The 25,467-nt window shown below is 36.5% G+C and overlaps 1 protein-coding gene across 1 annotated transcript in view; it reads right to left on the bottom strand.

Moving 5' to 3' along the window:
- Nucleotides 1–380: 380 nt before the first annotated feature.
- Nucleotides 381–25,467, bottom strand: part of LOC145988581 (carbonic anhydrase 9-like) — a 63,190-nt gene continuing 38,103 nt past the window's right edge. Inside the window, exons 3-7 of the mRNA XM_083123558.1 lie at nucleotides 12,424–12,582; nucleotides 9,413–9,533; nucleotides 7,828–7,933; nucleotides 5,276–5,500; nucleotides 381–2,916 (exon numbers count right to left, since the gene is read on the bottom strand). Coding sequence (XP_082979684.1) covers nucleotides 2,728–2,916; nucleotides 5,276–5,500; nucleotides 7,828–7,933; nucleotides 9,413–9,533; nucleotides 12,424–12,582 — 800 coding nt within the window. The 3' untranslated portion in view covers nucleotides 381–2,727. The remainder of the gene's footprint in view (nucleotides 2,917–5,275; nucleotides 5,501–7,827; nucleotides 7,934–9,412; nucleotides 9,534–12,423; nucleotides 12,583–25,467) is intronic.

Genomic DNA, 25,467 nt, shown 5'->3' with positions numbered 1-25,467 from the left:
TAACAGGAATTTTGTGAAGTCATTGGCGGACGAGAAGTGACCTCATGTTTCATAATGTATGAACTTGCTCGCTATATTGCACACTTCTTTTCTTCTTGTACTGAACATGGCGTACAGACAAACAGAAAAAACACGATTCACGGGAAAATAATTTGTCCAGCTATTGTTCAGTGCTCAGCCTACATTTGCTGTGTTTTCTGCATGTCCGTTCATACGCCAAAGCAAGCAATCCCATTAGGGGTAGTTTCAATACTCTTACCAGATAACTATAGAATCTCTAATACTTGGCTGTCTCGCCTGCTATAGAAATTCCATACTTTTTATTTGCATTTAAGTAGACTAAGATTTGAAAGTAAACTGAAGACATAGTTTATACATAATATTTATTAGTATAATGTTAGCACATAAATAAGAATACTTATTTACAAATCACAGTACAGAATGACATAACACCGTTTAGACTATATCAAATGATATTCCATGAAGATTCGTTGTTTAACATAATTTATTCTTGATGTCCATTGTTTCACAGATATACATAAATCATTAAATTGCTGGTATTATTAATGCCGTTTTCAACACCCAAATACCATATATTTCATTATTCACAAACGAAACTTGAAACATTTTAAGAATTGTATAAATAATACTACTAATAATTACTATATTTTGCAAGACATGTTTAACAAATTATTATTTTTCTTATTGTTGTCTTTGAACACGAGAGCCGGTATGGCTAATTCCACCGTCAATTTACCAACAAATATAAGTGTATACTTACCTGAGGCTTTGAAACATAAATTATTATATTAATTTATCATTATCTATCGCTTTATCAAACAATGTTATAACACAGTTACTGACATTGTTTTTATGTACAGCTAAAGTTTTCAGCTATCATTCATTAATATAAATATATCATAACTATATGTAGAATGTCTCATATTTACATTTTTTACACTGAATGAATGGGTTCTGTTTTTCTATATGTTTAAAAGATATCAATTTATTAATTTTACATAAACGTACCTATTAATATTGCACTGTAATATTATCTGGTGGTATCTCAATCTCAAATGTTAATACATATTAACTTTTCATCAAGTCAATAAATAGAATGCATTCTTATACAAGAAAACAAATCGATCTGGAAAGCATAGTTTACTTTGGGCAGAAAGTTTTATGTAAATTGGATTGGTATTATTGTATGAATTAGATGCAATTCACAAAATTTGGTCCTCGCTATAATAACAATCGTCACTTCAAGGAATCAATTAATTGTGGTAAGATATATTGTTACAAGAACATAATCAAATCCCACAATGGAGTTTTTATTTTATATAATTTCAATAACTAGAAAGGTTCAGAAATTTGGTCATAATATTCTGAAAATATATTTTTATATAATTTATTTTTTAAAACTTATTTATAGCAATATCTATGATGGAAAAATGTTTTTTTTTTTTTAAATAATGGTGTTAAATGATTAGGTCTATGATTATAAGTTTGCAAAAGCTGAAGAACATGTGATAATTTCAACGTAGCTATAAAATATTCAATTTATGTACTGTTATGCATACGTACAGTCGGCGGCACATAAAATGGGACAACTGGATCCTGAAATGCTCGCTTTTCTGCAAGGCGTTATGTGTGTTGCCTAATTCGACGACAAAAAGTATATTTCAATAGTAAATTTTCAATGGCAACTTCTACCACCGCCGTAGAGTTAGGCAACACGCATAACACTTTGCAGGGAAGCGAATATTTCAGTAGGCGTTCCAATTTTATTGCCGCTGAGTGTACATATATTCAACGAGCGAGATATTATTCGAGGTAACTATTACTCAATCCAATACAAATATAAATAAGTAATGATGATGTAGGTAGCAATTATTCAGCTTTATTACGAAGCTCTCGTTACGCTAAATTAATTTATTATTATGTTTTTACCACACTGTATAACAATGTTAATACTTAACAAAGTTGGTTTGAAATATGTCAAACTTGTGAATTTTAAATAATTAAAAACTGTTCAATATTTACAATAAATTATATATATATATTTATACTGTTTCCTATTTTTCTGGTTTCTTCCTACAATTTTTAAAATTGTTGTTACTGTAATTCTCTCTTTTTTATATGTCAAATCTATTATATCAGCCCACCGAAAACTTGACTATGATATTAAGTAGTTGAAACTTTTCTTCTCTCACCAAATTTGCTTATTTTATTCGTACTGAAATGAGTATTAGTGATATGAACATGCAATATATACAATCAAGAAGAAATATGTAAGATAAGATGGAGTAGTATCGTGATGTATAAAATCTAACGTTTAAAAATAAACGGAAGACAAGATATGTACATGAGATTAATGATTGATACAATTATAACACTGATATTCAATGCTATTATCTACAATATATACTCAATTAATATAGATAAGACTTTTGAGCAAGTTAGTTTCAATATCTTGACTAGAACAGTGATAACTAAATCATAGGTTAGTATCTGAAGAAGATAAATCTAGCTATTGATTTTATCATACATATATAGGTATTTCATGTGTTTACTTCAATCTACATACTCTTGAAGCAAATGTACAGCCTACATTGTTTTTTTTCAACGAATATTGACTGACAGAAGGTAGCCTTGTGGACAGATATACCGTCATGTAGGCTATTGCCTTATGATAAGAGTAAAGCTTCCATTATTGCATTATCGATGTCAACAATAAACGAAAATGGCGGCCAACAATACCAGAGGGGACAGTAAGAGAGTTGAGCTGCATGAAGCAGGACCATGTGTGTCTGGAGTCCTCTTGTACAAATACCGTTTGTTCATCGGTTGAATGTCCCTATGGTTGACCAATAGATCACTACCTTCATCTGACTGGATACCTTTGAATAACTCAATCTGAAAGAAACAAACAATAGTATAATTCCATGTCACATCAACCAGTTGAAACTATTGTAAGAATAAAATGAAAATCTCGAAAGTCCAATAAAAATTGTAAAATAAAAATTTACCTAATCAACTTCAAGATCAATTATTTTGTAATAATCTTCCGTCTGTAAGATAGATTGTTCTGCAAAAGACACTAACAAAGTTAACGGATTGAGAAAATTTTGTTTTATTTTCCATGTAGCTTTCTCTTTCTTCCTAAAAAAATAAAATGAAATGAAAGCTAAACTGATAGAAACTTGCCTCAGGGAATTTATAAACATGTTTAAATTTAATGGGATTTGGATTAATAAAAGTTGCAATTTTTCACGTCTACGGAGAAAAAATTGGAATAGAGAAAACATCCGCTTGTACCTTTTTTCATGTTTTGCCAAAATTCATGAATAATTTCCAGAGCAAATAATTCACGCATAATTTCCGGAGCCAATAACTCACGTGTAATTCCCTGAATTCCAGGAATTCCAAGTGAGTAGCCAACCTGATATTGTGCAGCAAATTATACATACGTCATTCATTTTTTATATAAACAAGTAACTTTTTCTAACAGCACAAGTGCAGTATTATAATAATTTGTAGATAATTTAAAAAATGATATAAAGAAATTAAAATTTGTTTAGAAAATTAATATTTGGTTGTTACGGTTCTTGTGAAATTTTGTTTTGAACGATTGTATGTAATCAGTAGTTTTCAGGAATTTGTAACAAATTAAGTCTTTTTGCAACCTATTTCAGGATTTTTAGAGCCTATTTTAGAAACCTAAAAGCACATTCTTTAGAACCTAAAAATCCGATGTCTACTCATAACTGACTGCACCTGAACCCCACAGACTTATTTCTCTTAAGGTATACAGGCATTAACCCAAAGTTGAAAATATATGTAGATCAGCAATAGGTCTCTATTAAAATTCAGCAAACGTGTGCAACCCTACATACAGAAATCTACTAGACAAGTACTATACAAGAAACAAAAACAAATTAATATTTTCATTTGACTCTCCATCCTAATTTTGATTTCGATGCTTCCTGTTAGTCACATTTTTGTGGCGGCGATGATTGGGTTCCAAAACTTGGCGGGCAAGGTACGAAAACTGGGGGGATGCCAGTTTAGCATAGTGCGGTTGCAAAAGTGGCAAAAAGTGGGGGGGGGGGCAACTAACAGTGTTCAATCTAATATTAATTTCTGAAAACTGCAAAGAATGTACAATCTTAATGCCTATTAAATTACAATGTCCCCCATAAATCTGTAATTTCTGTTCGAAGAACATTCATTTGAAAGTTCTTTAAATACGATTTAATTTCATAATATGTAGCATTATTATATGGAGGGAGCTAAAGCGTTTTCAATTTTGATTTTTAAAAAAATCTCCAAAATATTATTTCCCATTGTTGGCAAAAGTATGTAAGGGAATGCATTTATAAATTTGATTTTAATATATTCAACACAGAATTATAATAGGGATTATATAATTCAAAATATCAATATTTGGTTTGTAAAACAGAATTTTACAGAAAATAATTAAAAATTAAGAATCTATAGTATGTTAGCGAACCAACAGATGCTAATAATTAATTAAAAGAACACAATCAAATCACAAACATGGAGGCACGGAAATTCGTGACAATGTATTGTAAGTTAAGGTGAACCTTGATATTCGCCCTGCATCAGCAAGGACTGTTTCGAAAACTTCTCTCGTTTTGTAAAAGCTATGATATTCAAAATTGTGAAAAATGACATCTGTTCAGAGTTGTAGGTCCGGCAAGTCGTGTGGTTTGCATTCGCTATTGTCTATATGTGTTATACAGCATAGGCTTACTGTGCCACGAAACTATCACATGTATTTTAAACAATTGCTTTACTACTGACATAACCACATATAATAAAAAAATTACATTTTAAATATGATCAACTAACTCTACAAAAGTTGAACTCTACAGATGGAACTAGATGTTACTTAAAATAAAGATTAATTGCTTGATTGATTTATTTGGTTTATTTTACTTCGCATTTCTGCCACTTTTGGCTAATCGCAAAGATGAGTGATGATATGATGAAATTGATAAGGGGGGCACACAACGACAACCATGCCGAGACCGGAATTCGAACCCGGGACTCGTGGCGACGTAGCGCGCTGGACTAACCACTCCTCCACGGGGACCAGCTGATAATAAAGACATTTCTAATAACGATTCTCAATTTATATTGTTTTTATATCAAAGTACTTATATTTGTTTGTAACGTGAATGCAATATTATGTGCAAGAACAAGACCATTTTTAAAAAAGAAATCGTGGATTTCATAGTTCTAGACATACCTGTTCTTTAGACACGGGTACGTGTGAGATGAAGATGGTCCAAATAACACCCTCTGAGCAGTCAGGGGTCGTGAGGGATCCCTCATATCTGTAAAACTTCATAATGTCTTCAGGGAAGAGATTGCTTAGAGGAAATGGAGGAATACTGACCGAGCTATTCACTTGGCGAACCTGGTCCAATTGACTTGTGATTCCGTTTAACTTCGGATTGGGAGTGGAGGATTCCTGCAAAAGACGCGAAACAACATACATATAAATAGAGAAATTAGTCATAACAAACGCCCAGGTATTTGTAGCCAAAACATGTGAAATATGACATAAATATGTAGAAAAAATCACAGAGCATTTAATAATATTTTTCCTGGTCGTATTCCTCTGCTACTTTTTTCTAACTTCGAGTGGATTTCTCTTAAATTCAATCACGGCCACCACTACCCGAATTGCATGCAGTCACTATTTCTAGATTTTTTAAATAAAATATGACAGAAGTGAAGAACAAAAAACATGCAGATCTTGATTCGTGATGTGTGATTTTCATGGCTTGAAACACTAACAAATGAAAGTAATGTAACAGGCTTGTCACAATAAGATAAAAATTACCGAATTTTTAGAGAAATCATATTTTGAGTATTTGTTCGACAAATATATCTAAATTACTCGATGAAAACTAAAGAAATGGGTCAAAGACAACATCTTATGTAAACATATGTACACTAAACGGGAAATATGTAATATACCTCAAAATAAGTAAAAAATATGTACCATGAAGTACATAGTTAATAATAACATAGGAATGTCAATCCTAAATTATCTACATGCGGATACTTTTTAATTCCACAAATATATCCATTAAACTGAATTATTCTATTTATAGTATTTATAATAACCTATTTATTATTTATAATTATCAACCATTACAATTATAATAAACACTAAGTGTTAACAACAACACAATAGAGAATAGATCAAAAACCAAATCCTGAAAGTGATAAAACTATTTTCATCATTTGACCCAAAATCATCAATTATACATATATCATTAAACTGAATAAGAACTTTCCTAGGACTAATAATTCCTACCCCATTCTGATTAATACAATCACAAACTTCTATTATATATAATATAATAATATCAAAATTACATGAGGAATTTAAAACATTCTTAGGAACTCTCAATCACCAAGGAAGAACATGAATATTTATTAGTATATTTTCAATAATTTTATTCAATAATTCAATGTGTGTGGGGATCAGACTTTGGATGGAACATGTTTATTCCATGTGCAGCCAGAGAGCAAAACTCAGTCGATGGATTGGCGTCATCATGGTTCTCCCAGGAAGAAAAAACCCAGACTCGCCAGATCAGCCGAAAAAATAATGGCAACCTTTTTTTGGGATCAATCTTCTTCATAGATTTCTTGGAACGTGGGCCAACAATTAACAAGCAGCGTTATTGTTTGTAATGAGACGTGCACTCGGGACCAAGAGACAGAAGCTCCAGGATAAGGACATGAAACTGCATCATGATAATGCGAGGCCTCACTCAACCACAATGACGCTGTAGAAAATCAGAATAATGGGATGGAAAGTGGACCATCAGCCCCCTTACAGTCGGGACTTGGCCTCCTTAGATCTTTTTCTCTTTGGTCGTCTGAAGGCTCACCTGCGTGGAAAACATTCGACAGTGACAAAGACCTCATTGTCTGTGTGAAACATTGGTGTGCAAGTCAGTCCCCTGAGGTTTTTTTCACCCGAAGTGCCTTCTTGGCATGGAAAGAACGCTGACGCAGATGTGTCGCAGCAGACGGGGCTACATTGAGTGACATGGTTATGTACTCAAAGGACCAAAGTATGTTCACATGAAACCTCATTGCCCTAGTACAAATAATAAAAAACGTTACAGTGGATTGTGCAAAACTTTTTCACCGCCCTTTGTACATAAAGAATCAGACCCAAGATATAAATCAACGCTCCTACAATATTCACAATTTTGTTTCATTTCGAGAAGAAGTGTTATGAATCAACAGTCCTTTAATTCCTTTATACTGGACCACGTACACATAAAAATTCCACAACAGAAAGTGCCGACGGACCCGCGTCGATAGATTTCATTTTGCTTGGCTTCCACAAGCAATCGAATCGAATTTTGTGTGTGTGGCTCTTGAAATTGATATGGTAGTGGCGTACGCAGGGGGGAGCAGATGGGGCTACAGCCTCTCCCGATATTTTGAGAAAACGATTATTTTCAAACGAAAGCAGAAATGAACTTGGGAAACCCCAAAGTGGTAAATTCAAACCCCTTTTACCACCTTTGAATAACTTCTAAAACGAGGACTAAAAATGGTAATCACAAAATAATGTATTGTGTATCTCTCCGCCTCTAGGACACAGCTATGCAATATCCACCTTTAAAATTCCAGCCTCATCCGAAACGAAATCCTACGTACGCCTATGGATAAATTTATTATTGTATTGCATATGTAGAAATGTGGATTAATAGCCTTTATCCTACAGACCACAGAAATAGTGTCTACGTGTACATTGCTACTTACCTCAAACAGAACGCTGAGTACAGCAATGCCTGCCTGCATCCCCAAAGCATTCTTCAGACTATCGTACTTCGTGGAGTGATGCACTAAGTGCATCTCCAAAGGATATCTGCAAATAATAATAATAAACGTTAAAGAATTGGCTAGTAATAGGAACACTTTTAAGTTGGAATTCGGTCCAGTGGGTGACAGAATAGTAACGACGCCATAGAAAGGGATAAACTAGATAAATACATGCTCTTTTAGTGTAAATACGCATTTTTTGCAGTTTTCTGCAACATATTTTCCCCAGGACTGGAAAAGTGGGGGGGGGGAGGGAGGTTGCGCAATGGTATTTTTGTTTGTATAATATTCTTTAATATTCGATAAGAATTTTATTCGTTTGCCTAGCATGTTTGAATCAATATTTTACTTCAGTGTCAGGTTATTGAAGCATATTAATGTTGATTTATGTTGCGAAGTGTATTTTTTTTTTATTCATGAATTTAGATTATGGCATGCAAAAGTGAAACTGCTATATTAAGTTATAGTACTTTCCAAAATATTTTCATAACATGGTGGTGTTCTAATGGTATATATAGTTACCAACCGTGTAGAGAGAAACACACAGAATTTACATATAGATAAGAACAAAAACCTTTACTCCCAGGGAAGGAGCCTCGTGCAAATTCACACTCCCGATCTATCTATTTTTTCAAACAAAAAATTGTACTTGGTAACCATAGAATGAATATGATTAAATAGTATTTATAACATTTTATATTTAACAAATCTCCACATTTTTTGACAACGAAATGATATTGCATTTGTTATTATGTACAAAAATCCTAAGAGAGATGAAATCACATGCCACATTTTCAGTTCAAGTAGTAGATAGGTGATAGATAGTAGATAATCGTCTGGCCTCTACTAATGGCGTGCCCAAGGGGGGTGGGGGTCATTTCCCTCCCTTTGGCCCAATTTTCATAAAAAAAAAAAGAACATCTAACGCAGGAAATTATGTCAAAATGAGAAGCAACAACTAAAACCAGCAGATGTACCTCCTCCTTTTCCACAGTCCTGAGCACGCTACTGGCCTCTGCCTTCTGCTTCCGTATTGTGCGCCTGCGCTCCACACTGCGGTGGGTGACGTTCGAACTGACACCTGGAGGGAAACGTGGCAGCTGCCTACTCGGGAGCCTTTCGATCCGGACGGCTTCGATGGCACAGGAAAGCGGCAGAGAACAACGTAACGGCGCAATTGACAATTCGGACACAGCCTTTGTCTTTATCATCAGTTTGGCGGCTAAGTTTTCGGTTTGGCTATTGTTTTGAACTTCCCGCGATTAGTCTTAATGCATTGAGAACCACATGTCCCCTAATTTATAGAAAAAATACTAATCCGTAGCGCAACAGCCTTTGAGGGCCAGGACCAACCGACAGCCTGCCTCGCTCCCACATGCCTAAGCAGAGGTGAGCGATCTTGCAACCAGTTACAGGGTGACGTGTGGTCAGCAAGACGAACCCCCCAGTCGCTGCTGTGGGTTTCCATGACCTGGTCAGTGCATTATAGGTTGTTCTAATAGCTTGCTGGAGAACAGCCACTTACCTTATTTCGTTGATTGTGTGCTCAGAGCCCCAGTGGAAGTGAAGCTGGTCGAAATGGTACATTCCAGGAAGGCCACCGCCCACAATCAGCAATTCACAGGTCGTTTCAACGGTCAACTTAACTGAAAGAACGAAAATTCAATTTTAAGCTATACTGGCAAGAAGGATAGAAAGAAAGTGAAAGAACTTTGAACACAAATAAAGCAAGATATAGTGACAGAAAGATATGGAGGAAGAAGGGGAAGAGGACAGTTAAAAAAGGAGAAAATGAGTGAAAGAGATATATTGGGAAAAACAAAGATAAACTAAAGAAGAAATTGAAGGAAACTAGAAAGAACGCGATATAGAAAGTGCCTCTCTCCTTTCCTTTTCTCTGTCAGTCTCTCTTCATTGCTTCATGTCTTTGACATTATTATATTCTATTTTTTATTTGTAACCATCTCAATTTTCTGCACTGCTACCAGCCACATTCATATCTCTTATTGTTCATTATTACAATTCTGAATGTGGCCTAGTACGTAAATGACCCGATCTCAGTCTGTTTAATTAATACAATTACATTTCTTCTACCATTGACATGATGAAACCATGGTTTGTGTGGCTTGAATTCAGCACATGATCAGTATGATTGGTTCTCCAACTGTTACAAGTTCATTTCAAGTCTCCCAAGGGACACAATAATAATAATATGGTAATAATAATGGTTTTGGAATGAGACGGGTTAATTGTTATTACTTTATAATAGTTATTATTGTACAATAACCACCATGATGATAGTAATTATTATTTTTTTATCGTTCCTACAATTCAAGTTTCATCAACGACCTGACTGACCCAGACGTTTTTCCAAAATTTCCAATTTGAAGGTGTAAGTTTCAATTTAGAGCCAAAATGATCATGATTGAGCCATTGTGAAAAAAATGTAGAGGTTTGTTGAGGAAATGTTAGAGGGTGTGTTGATAAATCATTGGCCCGGCCCCCTAGAAAAATGTCTGGTAACGCCTATGGATATAAGTAGTAGAAGCACTAGAAAATGGATAATATCCAATAAATATTGCATGGATGCATGCTCCTATCAAGTTTATAATACCGTATTGTCTTGTCTGTCACTTATAACAGTTGTAAAAAAAAAGCTTCATTAAAATAATGTTGTTACATCTTGAGGGGAAGAGTGACAGTTTCGCACCAGTTGTACAGTCACGGACACTTCTGGGTTGTAATAATTTCATTGAAATCCAGTGGGTTTGTTGCAACCCAGAACTGTCCGTGACTGTACATTTATTTCAATATCGTCGGAATAGGCACTGCTACTAACAATACGAGAGAGTATGATTTTCTCTCCATGTTGCAAGTGGAAGTTTTTAAAATTGATTATTAAGCTAGACACGATGTTTGAAAAATAGGATGAATAAGTATTTACAGAATCCTATGTGTTCCTTATGGGGAATCAACTTCAAGTTACGACTAATCAGATGGGAGTTTCAACTTTTCCTACGACAAAGAAATTGTTCAACTTGTTTCTTTTACATTCATGTACTTGTTTACGCCATTGGATGTCTGATATTCCCGAAAGAACAAACAAAATAATGCTTCCCATAAGCGTAATGCATTTTTCCTTGCCTTCTACGGCCATCTTGGCAGTGTTGCCAAACCGGATGTGCATAAAAGAGCTAAATTTCATGTTAAATGAAGCTAAAGTTGTCTTTCAAGGATCTAGCAGCATAAAGTGCCTCGTGGGGTAATTTTAGGTGTGAAAGGGGAAGGGGGCGCAGCTATTACCGTCAACTTTAAAGTGATGACAATTTATTCTTAGATTTCACCGTCTAGATCTGGCGGCATCGCCCATTTCAATAATCCACCGATTGTCGTATGAAATCGAAATAAAGGATTCCCGGATGCGTATTTATAAACCCTTGAGTACTGCAGAACGAGAGGTACATAACGCTGTCTTATTGACTGTGCGCACCGGAAGAGTTTATGTTCCTTGTCATTCGTTCTTTGTTTATCTGTTTACAGGATAAGTATGGAAAGATCAGACTCGTGATTATTTAGAAATAAAATTTGTAATCAAATTGTCGAAATTATATAAAGAAATATATATTTGTATTGAAAAAAATGTTAAAAATGTTTTTGAATCGTTTTCAGGCGATAAAAATCAATATGAAGCCATCGTGAATAATAAGGTTGATATCTCTGAAAGCGCTTGTATTTTGTACGAAGTGATTACTGCATTAAAGGAGAAATTTCATACCTTGGAATCTTGAAATATACTAAATAAATCCATTTCTGTATAATCAACCATGGACGTAACATAGAAAATATATGCATAAGTAGTTACAATGTTTGCACTGATGTGACTTTAAATAAGAAAACCATTAACTTCTGGAAGAGTTCTGATTTTCTGTCTTTCAAAACCTTAATTAAAAAAAAATGTGCTCAAAATTAATCTCAGTTTGAAGGGCTTTCTTATCTTGTTGAGAAGGATCACTTAAATCAACATTGTTAATTTCAACCCTGCCATCTAGCGTTACCTTGAGGGAACACTGGATTAACTTCCGGAATGAGAAGCCACATGTCGCTGGAGGTTCTGTAGCACTATAGGGTTTGTAAATACGCTACACGGATAACAATATTATGTCATCTTTACGTCAGCCAAGGCGCCATGAAAAAAGTAGCTGGGGAGGTAAGAGGGGGGGACGCAGCCAATATAACAATATCAAAATGTATGTTTATGGCAAAAGTTGGTCTATGAGGACTGGAGCTAGCACCATAGTAGGGCAGGGGAGTGCACGAAAGAACTAGATCTGGCTCCAAAAAGAACTAAGTTGGCAACAGTGCCCCGAGTCACCAATGGTAGGAGCACCTGGCGGAGACCCTCCCTCATGCTCTTAAGTATTTTTATCAAGTGTGGAATAAAACATCTTTGCAAAATAATTTAGTCTGATGTGAAAGCTTCGTAAGTAATTCTTGAAATATCCCAGCGTGTTGTGGTTGTCAAAGTCATATAGTTACCTGTGTGCCCATTGTTGGACAGCGTCATGGTAGACGGGGTAGTGTTGAAGTAGAGAGGGTAGAGGCCGTCGAAGTGCTGGACGTAGGCATCGGCAGGTATGATGTCGATCGGCGATTGTTTCTCTCCATTCTTGCAGATTCCACCCCACGAGTTCTGATCTGGAAGTAAAAGTGGAGACAAAAGGATTAGTACCAGTGATGCCAACCGTAGGGACATGTCCCTACGCATAGGGACTTTTCACTATATTTTGCCCGCGTAGGGACAGATTTTGCCAAATGAGGGAAAACGTAGGGACTTTTTTCAATGTTGGACAATAACTCTACAAATGCTTTGTTTCAGAGCAAACATAATTTCTCATAATAGGACAATTAGAGTCAGAAAGTTAGAGTTTAATAAGAATGCTGTGCCGAAATTTTATGAAACCGGAATCATTTGCTGACATGACCCACTTGTATCCTTCTGAACCTGAAAATGAATGAATATTTTAGCGAGGAGGAGAAAAAAAGAACTAACTAACAAATCTCCATCAGAATTTTGGAACACGTTATGGGTTACCAAGAACTTTGAAGGCAAGTTCTTTTTTGAAAACATTTCCACTCTCGCGAAAATACTGCTAACATTACCACATTCTAACACGGAAATGGAAATAATATTTTCAATGTTAAGTGATACAAAAACCAAAAAAGAGAAATAAAATGAGACCAGAATTGCTAAATTCTTTGCTGGTGATAAATTCAACCAACATCTATCTCTTCACAGCAGCAGTATGCATGACTTCAAATAACATAATGAACAGTAAACGACTCAACGTCATTCATAAATTGTGGATGCATCGAGCAGAAAGATTTGGTAAGTAAACGTGTATATTTTATCTTCTGTTTTGCATGCTCATGAGGTGTTGTTTTAAGTAGCTTTACTTAGTGTAGGGACATTTGGTCAGTTGTAGGGACATTTTGACTACGTCTGTAGGGACATTGTCGAAAAGTGGTTGGCAACAGTGATTAGTACAATACAGGCAAAAATCACGTTGTGAGAATGTAATGAAATGTTAGTTGTAGTATGGTTACCAAACAACCTCTTTTTCGAGTCCTAAAAATGGTCCAGGTGGGTTTTTAGGAAAATGAGGAAATGTCCTCCTTTTGGGGGTGCTTCAACTTCAAGATTCGTAACAAAATTTAATATGTTTGCAAATATTTCCGTGTTCAATTTCAAAGTAAGAAACTACAACACTCTCAGTTGCAAGTGCAAGACAAGAAACTTTTCTTCCAACAAAACGCAGTTCAATTTTATTACCATGTAATATTCTCCATTCCCGTGTTTCTTCCTCTTTTAGGTCCAAACATTCTCCTAAGTTCTTTATTTTCAAAAACTCTTAATTTATGTTATTCTTTTAAAGTTAGAGAGCAAGTTTCACAACCGTATAATACTACCGCCATAGCAAATAAATATTAGAATATTCAGACATTTGCCTGTAATGAAGCCTATTATTAGTTATACTGAAACGTTGTAAAATTGTTTTACAGAGGTGTGATCTACAAGCTCACCAAAACAGTAGTAAACACAGAACTTGTGTTCGAAGTGCTGCAACTAAAAATGTCCTCTTTTTAAAAGTTTGTCATCTGGTAACCCTAAGTTGATTCTTATCTTAGTTACATGTACTTATATGAGTTCTTCAGTTATGCGCAACCTGTCCACTACCATGACCACTGGCGTATGCATGATTCTTTTTTCGGCAGGGGCTGGAATTGTAAAGGTAGGTGGGTAGTATATAACTGCTTTTCTAGAGGGTGGTATGCACAACAGAATATTTTGTATATTTAGAACTTTTAGCTCTCAAAATTGGCAATCTGAGGTCATTTTAAGGGGGTTATACATTTACCACTCTGCTTTTTCCTGAGAGTGCTTTTATTTGAAAATGTTGATTTTCTCAAAATTTCGGAGGGGGCTGTAACCTCATCAGCCTCCCCCCTCTGCTTACGCCAGGGAGCATGACATTGCACTAGGCAACACAGTACCCCGAGGGCAAGGAGGTAATTTGCTACATAAACCTTCCTTCTACGCTTTATCCAGACTTAGGTGACTTTGCCAATAGTATAAAACTCTCCGTACACGATCAAATATATCACGAACAACACATTGAATTCCACGCATGAAGGAAGTGACGTCAGAGCGCAAGTCATGTCGCTTCTTGAATTCAGAGCTTCCAAGTATTTCTAATTTCGAGCGATTCAAAATAAATCCTTTCATGACAGACTGGCGACCAATCAGAGCACATGGTATTGAAATCGATTATCGAAGAAAATATACGTCCAGGGAGCAGTGTCGGCGATTGGGTTCCAAAACCGGGGGGCCGCAAGGTGTCAAAACGGGGAGAGGGGGCAAGGATAGTTTATTTCTCTTTATAAATAAGGTTTAGCATAGTGCGGGGTAAAAGTGGCAAAAAGTGGGGTCAACTGCCCCCCAACGCCTCCTTCCTAATCGCCGTACTGCCAGCGAGGTACAGAAAACTCTTTATTTGCATTCTGTGGTTAAAAGAAAAGTGCAAGGACGTGGTTGTGACTTGCAAGAAAGTAAAGGTGGAGCGGTGGAATATTCTTGTCTGTATTTATTCAATCTTAATTATATAACAAACATTTCTTTTTACATCAGTGAGTGATGTGATAATAAATTATATTCGACAATTAACTGTAAAATAGATTTTTATATTGATCTTAAATTGTAATTTGGATAAACAAAATAAAAAATAACTACCTAATGTATGTATATAATGACCACAGTTTCTATGGCGTTTCAGATTAAATGTATAACACCCAGAAGATACATCACACTTCTTTATAGTTTCTTTGGATTGTAAAGAAAATTATCCTTGTTACGGCTAATTCTTTTCCTTGAGTGCACTCTTTCACCTTTCGGTAAAATGTGATATTGTTGTCAATTTTTCATTCATCTTGTATACATGCAATTTTAGATCTTTCAAAATTTACGATAAGAACGCTCTACAACGAGTTTGAATTGGCGATTTTGTTGTATCACGGATGCTCTGTTTCAATGACAGTGAAATCGACAGCTTAAAAAGGTGACGAAGGTTATTCATTTTATAAACTGTACTGATTTTTTGTTTCCTTAAATTCATTTGATGGCTGCATTATTTTTAAAATTTTAAAATTAAAAAATAAACAAATTAAAATAGTTTCATTTAGAATTTCTGACTAAATGAATTTAACATAAACATCTAACTCTATCTCTCGTCACTATTCTTTAATTACAAATGTAGTTAAATCCAAGCGGAGATTTTTCTTCGCAAAGATGTTAGTCATACAATCTTATAAAGTGGAGTTATTTATTTATAAGGTATGGATGTATCATTGTGTTTGTCTGCTCATCCATTTCATCTGTTCATCATTCATTCTCATCGTCGCGATTGACCCTAGAGGTAGAACAACCAAAATAAAAAGCAAGGAAGTATTTTTGTAATTTCCGCACTCGGTAGTAGTTTCTATACTTGCCGGTACAGCGCTGCCTTGTGCTGTCCTCTAGTGGAAAACAGAGAAACTTCCAGCAGTATTACACAAGCGTATCATACAATTTGAATTTCATAGGTTTTTTAATATTTTGTTTAAAACATTTTGATCCAAATGCCGGGTGGATACTTCTTGCACTAACAAATCAATACTTTAAAATACGACAACAAATTTAAAACCATAACATAAACAAGGAGCTGGTCTTTACGAGTCGACGAGGTTCAGCATATGCTGTTTTCTAACATCTAATCAATGTTTCACTCACAAACCATTCCTCGTTGAAATCACGGGCGTTGTTAGAGGGGGACAAAGGGACGCATCCCCAATAGTTCAGATACGGAGACCTGCTCGAGTTAAGACATAAATCAAAACGCTGCTAAGTATATTTGCTGTTAGGTTGATTTGATTTATTGTTTTAAGTCCACTTTATGCACAGTAAGGCTAATCGGGACTGGACCTACAGTTTAAAGTGGGATCCGAACCACTTGTGCCTCCACCGGGTATCGAACCCGGGACCCCTTGATTACAAGGCGACGACGCTACCACTGCGCCATCGGGGAGGCCATTTGCTGTTAGGGAAGAAGTCATAGCCTACGTGTAGATCAGTCTAAATTATAGCAGCGACGCCAAAAAAATGAAGCTAACAAGCATAGTACAATTATTTGCAATTTGCAAATATTAGAGTTTTCAAGTTGTTACAAAAATATGAAAATTTCACGTTTAAAATCAACCAGACTATGGCAAATCAAAGGAAATACGGCAGATTGTTGCCGGTTTCAGTGAAGCGAACTGAAGAAACCCTATTGTTGATAATTATTATTGTTATTAATCGCGACGATGAGTATGAATAAATGATGAACTGGTAGGTGATACATCCTTCTCATGGTTGGAGCCGGGAACCTCTGGCTTCGTAGCGTATCACGCTGACCGTTCAGCCACGAAGGCCGATGCCAATTATACAATAGGCTATACTTGGTCTTTGGGACAGGGGACGCCACAAGAAACCGAGCTGCACCACTGGTTCTGTCCATTACATTTTGTTAGTAACCAGTTGCGGCGATTGGGTTCCAAAACCGAGGGGGGGGGGCAAAGTGCACAACTGGGGGGGGAGGTCAAAGACAGTATATTTCCCTTTGTATATAAGGTTTAGCATAGTGCGGGGGCAAATGTGGCGAAAATTTTTGGGGGCAACTGCCGCCCCTCGCCCCCCCCCCTAATCGCCGCCACTGAAAGTGACCATAATATTTTGACCCAAGGAGGTCAGTTTAACCCCTCCTGAAAATTCAGTTAGGCCTAACTATAAATTATTGTCATTATTAACGTATTATTATTTATTAGTGTATGGGTCACATAAATGAAACACCATAAACAATAAATAAAATATGATCTCCCGTTGTCATGTTATTATTATAATGTCGGTGCGACTTACATAGTGTTTCTGATCTCTTGTGATCAACCTTTGATGCTAGTCCTACGCTAAAGTTGAGGAATGACAAAAGTATTTATCAGAAGAACCAATCTTCTTGAGAACAACTTTATTTTTCACCAACCGTTCATAAAACTCCCTACATATCGGACACACAACGCGAGATTTGTCTCTTGAGTTTGTGTCAAGACGCAGGAATTAAAATTCTAGATGACAATGGAACATTTTTATTGTTATGAAGTGCCTGAAACCCAGTCTATCTGTTTGGCATTATGTTCCCTTGACGCTAGTTTAAAAAATTCCAACATTTTTTTAGGATGAATGTCTCTCAAATTTAGGTTTGATTTTAAAGCAAACGCTTAGACCTATTTAAAACGGGACAAATAGTGTTTTTTTAATAATATCGACGGGACGACCTGGACACGCCTCTGAAACGGGACTGTCCCGGTTAAAACGGGATGTATGGTCACCCTACTTTTTGTCCATCATGAATTCTTTAAGAGTTTCTTATTTATAGCGATAGCACTTGAATGATCAACTCACATCGTGTGTCTTGCAGAGGAGATTAGACAAGGAACAAATATTACACCTAAGGCCTCCGAACATTCGAACTTCATGTTATTCTGAGAATTTTAATGACGAAATCGATAAATTTTGTGTAAAAGACGTCTTATTTTTAGAAGAAAATAACATAAACACCCAAGATGATCTTCATTACCTTTTATGTTCGCTCAAAAAACATTCTCTTTTGTGATAGGCTACTTAATTGTATCATTTCGAAATTTAGTTGCCAAATTTTCCCAGTTCAAAAGTTAAATTGAGAGTACGTTTCTTATTATTATATATTATTTCGCCACAGTTAAACCGACCTTCGTTGTGGAGTGGTTAGCACATATCGCTACGACACCAGGGATCCCGGGTTCGAATCCCGGCCTGGGCATGGGTGTTCTTTGTCCTTTCGTCAATTTCACCATATCATCATTCACCCGTTCATCTTCGCGATTAGCCAAAAAGTGTCAAAGAATCGAATAAAATAAACTAAATCAATCAACAATCGCCACTGGTGACTAACGAATATACTCGACCTTCGGATAAGTGTACTTCTTTTTTCTTTTTCCTCAACTACACTCGACATGAATCTGTTCAATAACTGACGTGCGTTTCAGACTCCTCACTAGAGAGCAGCGCTGTGTTTGAAGCTGTCAACTATCTTCAACAACAGATCTTTTCAGAGGAGCAGATGCAAGAACATAAACATTAACAGTTTTGTCATCCCAGGAGGTCATAAACATGGGATATTCATTCCTTGTAGAAGGATGCACTTGAGTTTCTTCTTTCTACTGCACTCAACTTTGCTCAGTCGTTGACATTAAGCTTATGCTTCAACGTAACTAAAGCCGTGAGTTTTTTAGGTTTCTTAAAAGCAGGACTGAACATTTTGCCATGACGAAAGCATGAATGGGGATGTAATAAACTCCGACTTATCAGTATGTAGTGGTAAATGTAAAGTGAAGCTTTCCCCGCCTGTACGTACATTGTATAGTGCCATGAAGGCAGTCGCCTTATTGACATGACAACTGTTAATCATCGCTTGCAACATAAAGTTTTAGTAAAGCGAATGCGTGTTTCGAGTTGTAAATTTGCTAAAATAAGCCTTTCCCGCATTCGGTTTTATATTTCTTAGCTACTGGATTAAACGTACACAAAAGGAGGAAGGCTTGTCTCTAAAAGAGTGGAGCTGGCAACTATGCTCATTGGAACCTGTTGTGCATCTTGTGTTCACTCTTGAAAACAAGACAATGTGTAACATGTAAATAAGTTTCTCGTCAGAACAGAGAGCTGCAGAAGCATAGTTGCTTATCTAATCTTAATCGTATATTTTAAGCCACTGCAAATAAGGTAATAAATAACACAGTAAACATTTAAGAATACGAGACTTGTATCCAGTGCCCATGAAGGATTATGCTATACTTCGCTTCTTATATGCATAAATTTCAAGGGAAAGGTGTTAGCAAGAAGTTGGTAGTTTGTTGTTCTTGGGTAGAAACTTGCATGAGCAGTGGCAGCGATTAGGGGTGCCCAGTTTTGGCACCTTGCCCCCCCCCCCCGGTTTGGGAACCCAATCGCCGCCACTGTGCATGAGTTACATACTTCTATCGTTAACTATTAATTTAAGGCTTCATTTAAGCTGTCGTTCCATTACCATAAGAACAACAAACAAATCTTTCGATGGCTAACTTCTTTAATAACATTATAGCATCATTAACATAACATTAACAAAAACAGAGCCATAAAGAAATATAATTTCATTTCCTTGTTTACAAAGCCGGCCCCCTGGCGGAGTGGAAAGCACATCGCGCTACGACGCCAGGGGTCCCGGGTTCCAATCCTGACCTGGGCATGGATGTTTGTGAGTGTCCATTCATCAATTTCATCATATCATCACTCATCCCCATCTTCGAAAATTAGCCAAAAGTGGCACAAAAAGGGAAGTAAAATAATGCAAATCAATCCCTTGTCTACAAAGTTGAATTTATACAGACGAGTCCCTTCAATATTCCAAGAACGAAGAACATAATTACATGACGCCAAGTTCATTAGTACTGTGCACACACATAGAGGCCCGCACACTGAAGTAACAGTTACTTTTTGTGATGATTGTAACGGAATTAACAGTCATTCCCTTTTTATATTTATTTATTTAAGGAAACGTAGTCTACGAGTAACGAGTTTCCGAATGTCGTTTTTCACTCCATTTACACCTCGACGAAAAATGTTCCCTCATACCCCTAACAAACCACACACTTTAACAGACAAATACTTTTTTACGAAAAATTCTGAGATAAATGTTATTTTCAACCAATGGTGGCTTTCTGATCTGGCACTAGATGTCTGTGCTGAGCAATAATTTTTAATATGGTTTTCTTGTTCTTTAGAATGTCTTATCTTTTGCCTCGCTGAATGTTTGCACGAACTTTTTACTACTCATATTTCTTGCAATTCAGCAGCCTTGATATTTAAACTGTTGATTGTAAAATATTAAAGTTGAGCTTTGAGTACATAAAAAGCAAGATTGTTTCGCGACCAATACGTTTCTCTTCTCTCTGCACGGCAGCTGGATTGTCGAGACACAAAACAGATCATACCAGATTGCTTCGTGACTAAGTATCGAAACAAACACTCCAGTTACTTGGAACGCGGTGAAGTTCGATTCGAAAGCAAGATAACGCATGTCATTCCAATTAATCCTACACTACTATTCTTCTAAGCAGGGTTGAATTAACGACAGGAACGACGACTTTTTAAAAAATGAGACGAAACTTGTTTATAGAAGACTCGTTGAATATTTTGTTATTGTTAGTATAATGCATTATACTTGAAGCTTTTAATTAAGCCAAAAAACTTTACTATGCTACTCATCCACACATACTATAACTCAGGGTCGGTTACTGATATTGTTGCAGTGTTGCACAACGACCGGATATTTTACAACAAAATGTCATACTTTTTGTTAATATATTTTTTCGTTTGTTTTCCTATTAAATATATTGAGCATAAACAAACAATTTTCCCCTTCATTGCTTCATAATGCAAATTCCATTATGATCCTTAAAAAAAGGAGGCAACTTGCGAGATTTCACAGTGTATGACGCACAGGTATGCGTTGCAAAGCCGGAGCAAAGGTCTGATCTCTACTAGGGATGGCCAAACGGATCCGGATCCGAAAAATCCGGATCCGGATCCAAAAGTTACGGATCTGAAAGTTTCTTTGTAATCGAAGATCATAATACCTTTTAAGGTGTGGTAATGTTATAATGGGATTCAGATACGAAGCTATCGGATCCGGATCCGAAAGTTCCGGATCCGGATCCGATAGCTTCCTATCTGAATCCCATTATAACATTACCACACCTTAAAAGGTATTATGATCTTCGATTACAAAGAATTTTTTCATTAGTTAGTCCTACAAGAATTTTTTTCAAGTGTTGTTCCTAAAATACTTTGCTACGCATCGGCTAACACACTCGTGGACAAAAATAATCTTACTTGTTTAACATAAAATGTCAGAGGTGATTTTGTAAATGCCATTGAAACGAATATGTATTCATTCGAATGTATTGGAAATGAAAACACACATAAATGTGAGACATTCCATTCCTGGATGAAACCTTTAACACATATAACAAGATAGAAATGTTATACAAAAATTATACAATTGTTCTACAGTTACAGTTTTACAAATTAAAATGAAACATTATAATATATGCAGTGTTATATAATTACAAAGTGTAAGACTAACAAGGGAGGTTATCGAAGTGTCCCCCTCCGAGTTCCATGAAACTTGGCAGGTGTATAGTGGGGCCCAATGGAAGAAATACGTGTTTTTTTGTTTCAGCTAAAAAACGGTTTTAGGGGGCAAAACCCCCTCAAATGTCAAGATGAGGACAAATTGAAGTGAGGATCTGACCCCTGTGTCCCCCTCCGATTTCCATGATACTTGGCAGGTGTGTGTATAAACGGGCCCAAATGAAGAAATACGTGTTTTTTTTTGTTTCGGTTAAAAAACTGTTTTAGGGGGCAACCCCCCCCCCCCTCAAATGTCAAGATGAGGACAAATTTAAGTGGGCATTTGACCTATGTGTCCCCCTCCGATTTCCATGAAACTTGGCAGGTGTGTGTATCAACGGGCCCAAATGAAGAAATACGTGTTTTTTTGTTTCGGCTAAAAATATGTTCTAGGGGCGACCTCCCCTCAAATGTCAAAATGAGTACAAATTGAAGTCGGGATCTGACCCCTGTGTGTCCCCTCCGATTTCCGTGAAACGTGGCAGGTGTATAGAGGGGCCCAAAGGAAGAAATACGTGTTTTTTTGTTTCGGCTAAAAAAACTTTTTTAGGGGGCAAAACCCGCCTCAAATGTCAAGATGAGGACAAATTGACGTGGGGATCATCTGACCCCTGTGCCCCTCTCCGATTCCCATGAAATTTGACAGGTGTATAGAGAGGCCCTATGCCCCCTGTTTCTTCCTATGCCATATTTACGTGGTTTCGGGGTCAGATCCACACTTCAATTTCTCCTCATCTTGAGGGGGGAGGGCTCTATACACCAGCCAAGTTTCATGTAAATCGGAGGGGGAGACTTAGACCTCCCTTGTAAGTGTATTAATTAATTACAAATCGCGCACGCGCGCACACACTATATATATATATATATATATATATATATATATATATATATATATATATATATATATATATATATGTGTGTGTGTGTGTGTGTGTGTGTGTGTGTGTGTGTGTGTGTGTGTGTGATGGTGTGTGTGTGTGTGTGTATGTATGTATAGCAGGTAACAATATCTTATAAGCACATTCTTACTTTCCAAAGAAGCGCATGTGGGATGGCAAAACGGATCCGGATCCGAAAATTCTGGATCCGAATCCGAAAGTTCTGGATCCGGATCCGAAAGTTCTGGATCCGGATCCGAAAAATTTTAGGATCCGAAACCAACCGGATCCGGATTTCGGATCCGCCAGGGTCCGGATCTGGCCATCCCTAATCTCTACAGCGAGGAGTATTGGAGCGAAGTTCAACGCTGTTCTTCCTATCCCCTGCTTCAGTCGGCTTGGTCGTTGCAATGGATTTACAACACAGCAAAGTCAGGCTACCCGTTTCGGATCCTCCGGCGGGTGAGGGAAGAAGAGGACGGACCAACAACAAACGCTTCATTGCTAATTCTTTCATACACCGTTAGAGAGCAGCAGCAAAGTTCTCGCTGTCCTGTGTCGTAAGAGCAACAGACAAAATGTCCACGTTAAGCAAAGATAAATATTTTATTTTGCGGAGAAGCTTAACCTAATTTAAATTATGCTTGAAACTTGTAACAAGTGGATTTGATTTGTTGTTTTTTAAATCCACTTTATGCACCGGAAGACTAATCGGGACTCGACCTACAGCTTAAAGTGGGATCCGAACATTAAAGTACTTCTTATGTAATCACAAAAAAGACAATTCTGCATAATATTGCTACTGAATAAATGGAAACTTCAAATTTTGAATGATGATTATTAATTGTACTCCTCGAAAGTGTCACGTGTCAGTCAGATATAAAATTATAAATACATATAATTACATTATAAATATATACAAATTAAAGTTATATAAATATATTATATATATATATTTGCTGCAACCATCAACATTCTGAACCACGAGCCGCCACTGCTATAACTGATCATTTATATTTTAATAACGTAAGTTGAAAGTTAATTCATTAGTGGTAAATCTGAGCCTGTGCAGCCTCCCTGCATTTAAGATTAAATTCCGTTTTTCCGGGGGTTAGTAGCATCGAAAGGGATGTGAAATTGAAAATGTTGCTTCCCTTAATAATCGAAAAAAAATGTGCACTGACACTGTTAGTGTTGCTTGTGCTATGTATTTCGAGACTCCAGATGAGAACGAGACGACACTGAGAATGAGACGAGCTTCCTCGCAGATGGGACGAGATGAGGAATTGAATTTGTTGAGTTTGACTTTTTTAAGCACAGAAAGGATAATCAGAAGTGGACCTACAAGTGAAACCTTGATTACAAGGCGAGAGACGAGACACTACTAGTGCTAAGTCTTGTCTTGTCTCGATCTATCCATACGCCATACGCAATACCAGAAGAAAAAAAAAATACCCGGTTGCAGTTGAAATGTTGCAAAAGAAATTATTTGGTGAAATACGACCATATCTGACATCTAAGATATCTTAACAAGCCTACAATGAAATGGTCTTGTACTTCGATACCCATCCAAGACAGTACAGTAAGCTTGCTTCAAACTTGAAACAAGTTTCTCACGTGAAGTTAAAAGCTTGCTGCAAGCATATAATGGAAAGCTGTATGTTTGCATCAGGTTTGAATCAAGCCAACTAGTTACCACGTGTCAAAAGTGCAGCAAGCTTGAAATAACAAGTTTGTCGCAGAATGCTGCAAGCTTGAAACAAGCTTGGCTTGCATCATTAGGGTGACCAGACATACTCTTTTTAAGAGTATTATACTCTTTTAGAGGTTCATATACTCTATACTCTTTTCAATTTGCAAAAATCCCCAAATATACTATTTTCCTTGCTATTTAATTTCATTCATTATTTTACGCGTAAAAATGCGTTAAAATCCACTGAAAGAAAAGAAACAATGATGGGTAAGTGGAGGTCAGTACAGGCTGAGTCAAATTTAAAAGTCATTGTGCCTCTTATAAAATTCTTGTTTATTCTGCTTGGTACAAATGTTGATTGTGAAAGACTCTTCAGTGTTATGAAAACTTTTTGTAGAGAGGAAAAAGTACACTCATGGTGTCAACACTTGAACAAGTAATGAAAGTGAAATTCAATGTGGACGTGACCTGTAAAGAGTTTGGACTGGCAATAAAGGACGACTTGAACATACTCAAGACAGCAAAATCATCCCAGAATTATGAATGATGGTGCCCATTGGTGAGGAAGTATTTGTAATTAGCTAATTACATTAGAACCATAAATAATTTGAATCTGTATAGTGTAGGCCTATTTTATAGGGGCTATAATAGAAGCAATAACAAATAGCCACCCTTATTTTCGTTTTCTTTTTATGTTTTGTGCATGCGCACCTTCAACCTATAGGCTATACTCTTTTTGGTCAACAAATATCTGGTCACCCTATGCATCATGGCTTTGACAAGCTACAAGTAAGGTACCTCAAGCTTGCCACAAGCTTTTGTGCTATCAGGAATGTAGCAAAGTTCTGTTTTAAAAGATCTGAACTTGGTCATGATGGTAATGAATTATAAATTATACCCACTTCATCCTTTAGAGAAGTAATGATACAAATGGAAGTCCTTGCACAAGACCACTTGAGAGCTTGCTTGAGAGGCATCTCCCGGTGTCAAAGAGTGGGATTGTTTTAGCCGCAAGTAGGGTGGATGCGTGTGAGTCAATTGCAGTCGACGACCATTGATTGACGAAATGACGACACTTTGGAAGTACACGGCAAAATACAACAAACTTAAATTTAATTATTCATTAGTCTAATCACCAAAACTGCTGTAATTTAACCAAAAACAATAAAATGTATAGC

The sequence above is a fragment of the Lepisma saccharinum genome, chromosome 6 (genome assembly GCF_977018435.1).
Source record: "Lepisma saccharinum chromosome 6, izLepSacc3.1, whole genome shotgun sequence".
NCBI classification, from domain to species: domain Eukaryota; kingdom Metazoa; phylum Arthropoda; class Insecta; order Zygentoma; family Lepismatidae; genus Lepisma; species Lepisma saccharinum.
This window is presented reverse-complemented; position numbering and strand designations above follow the sequence as displayed.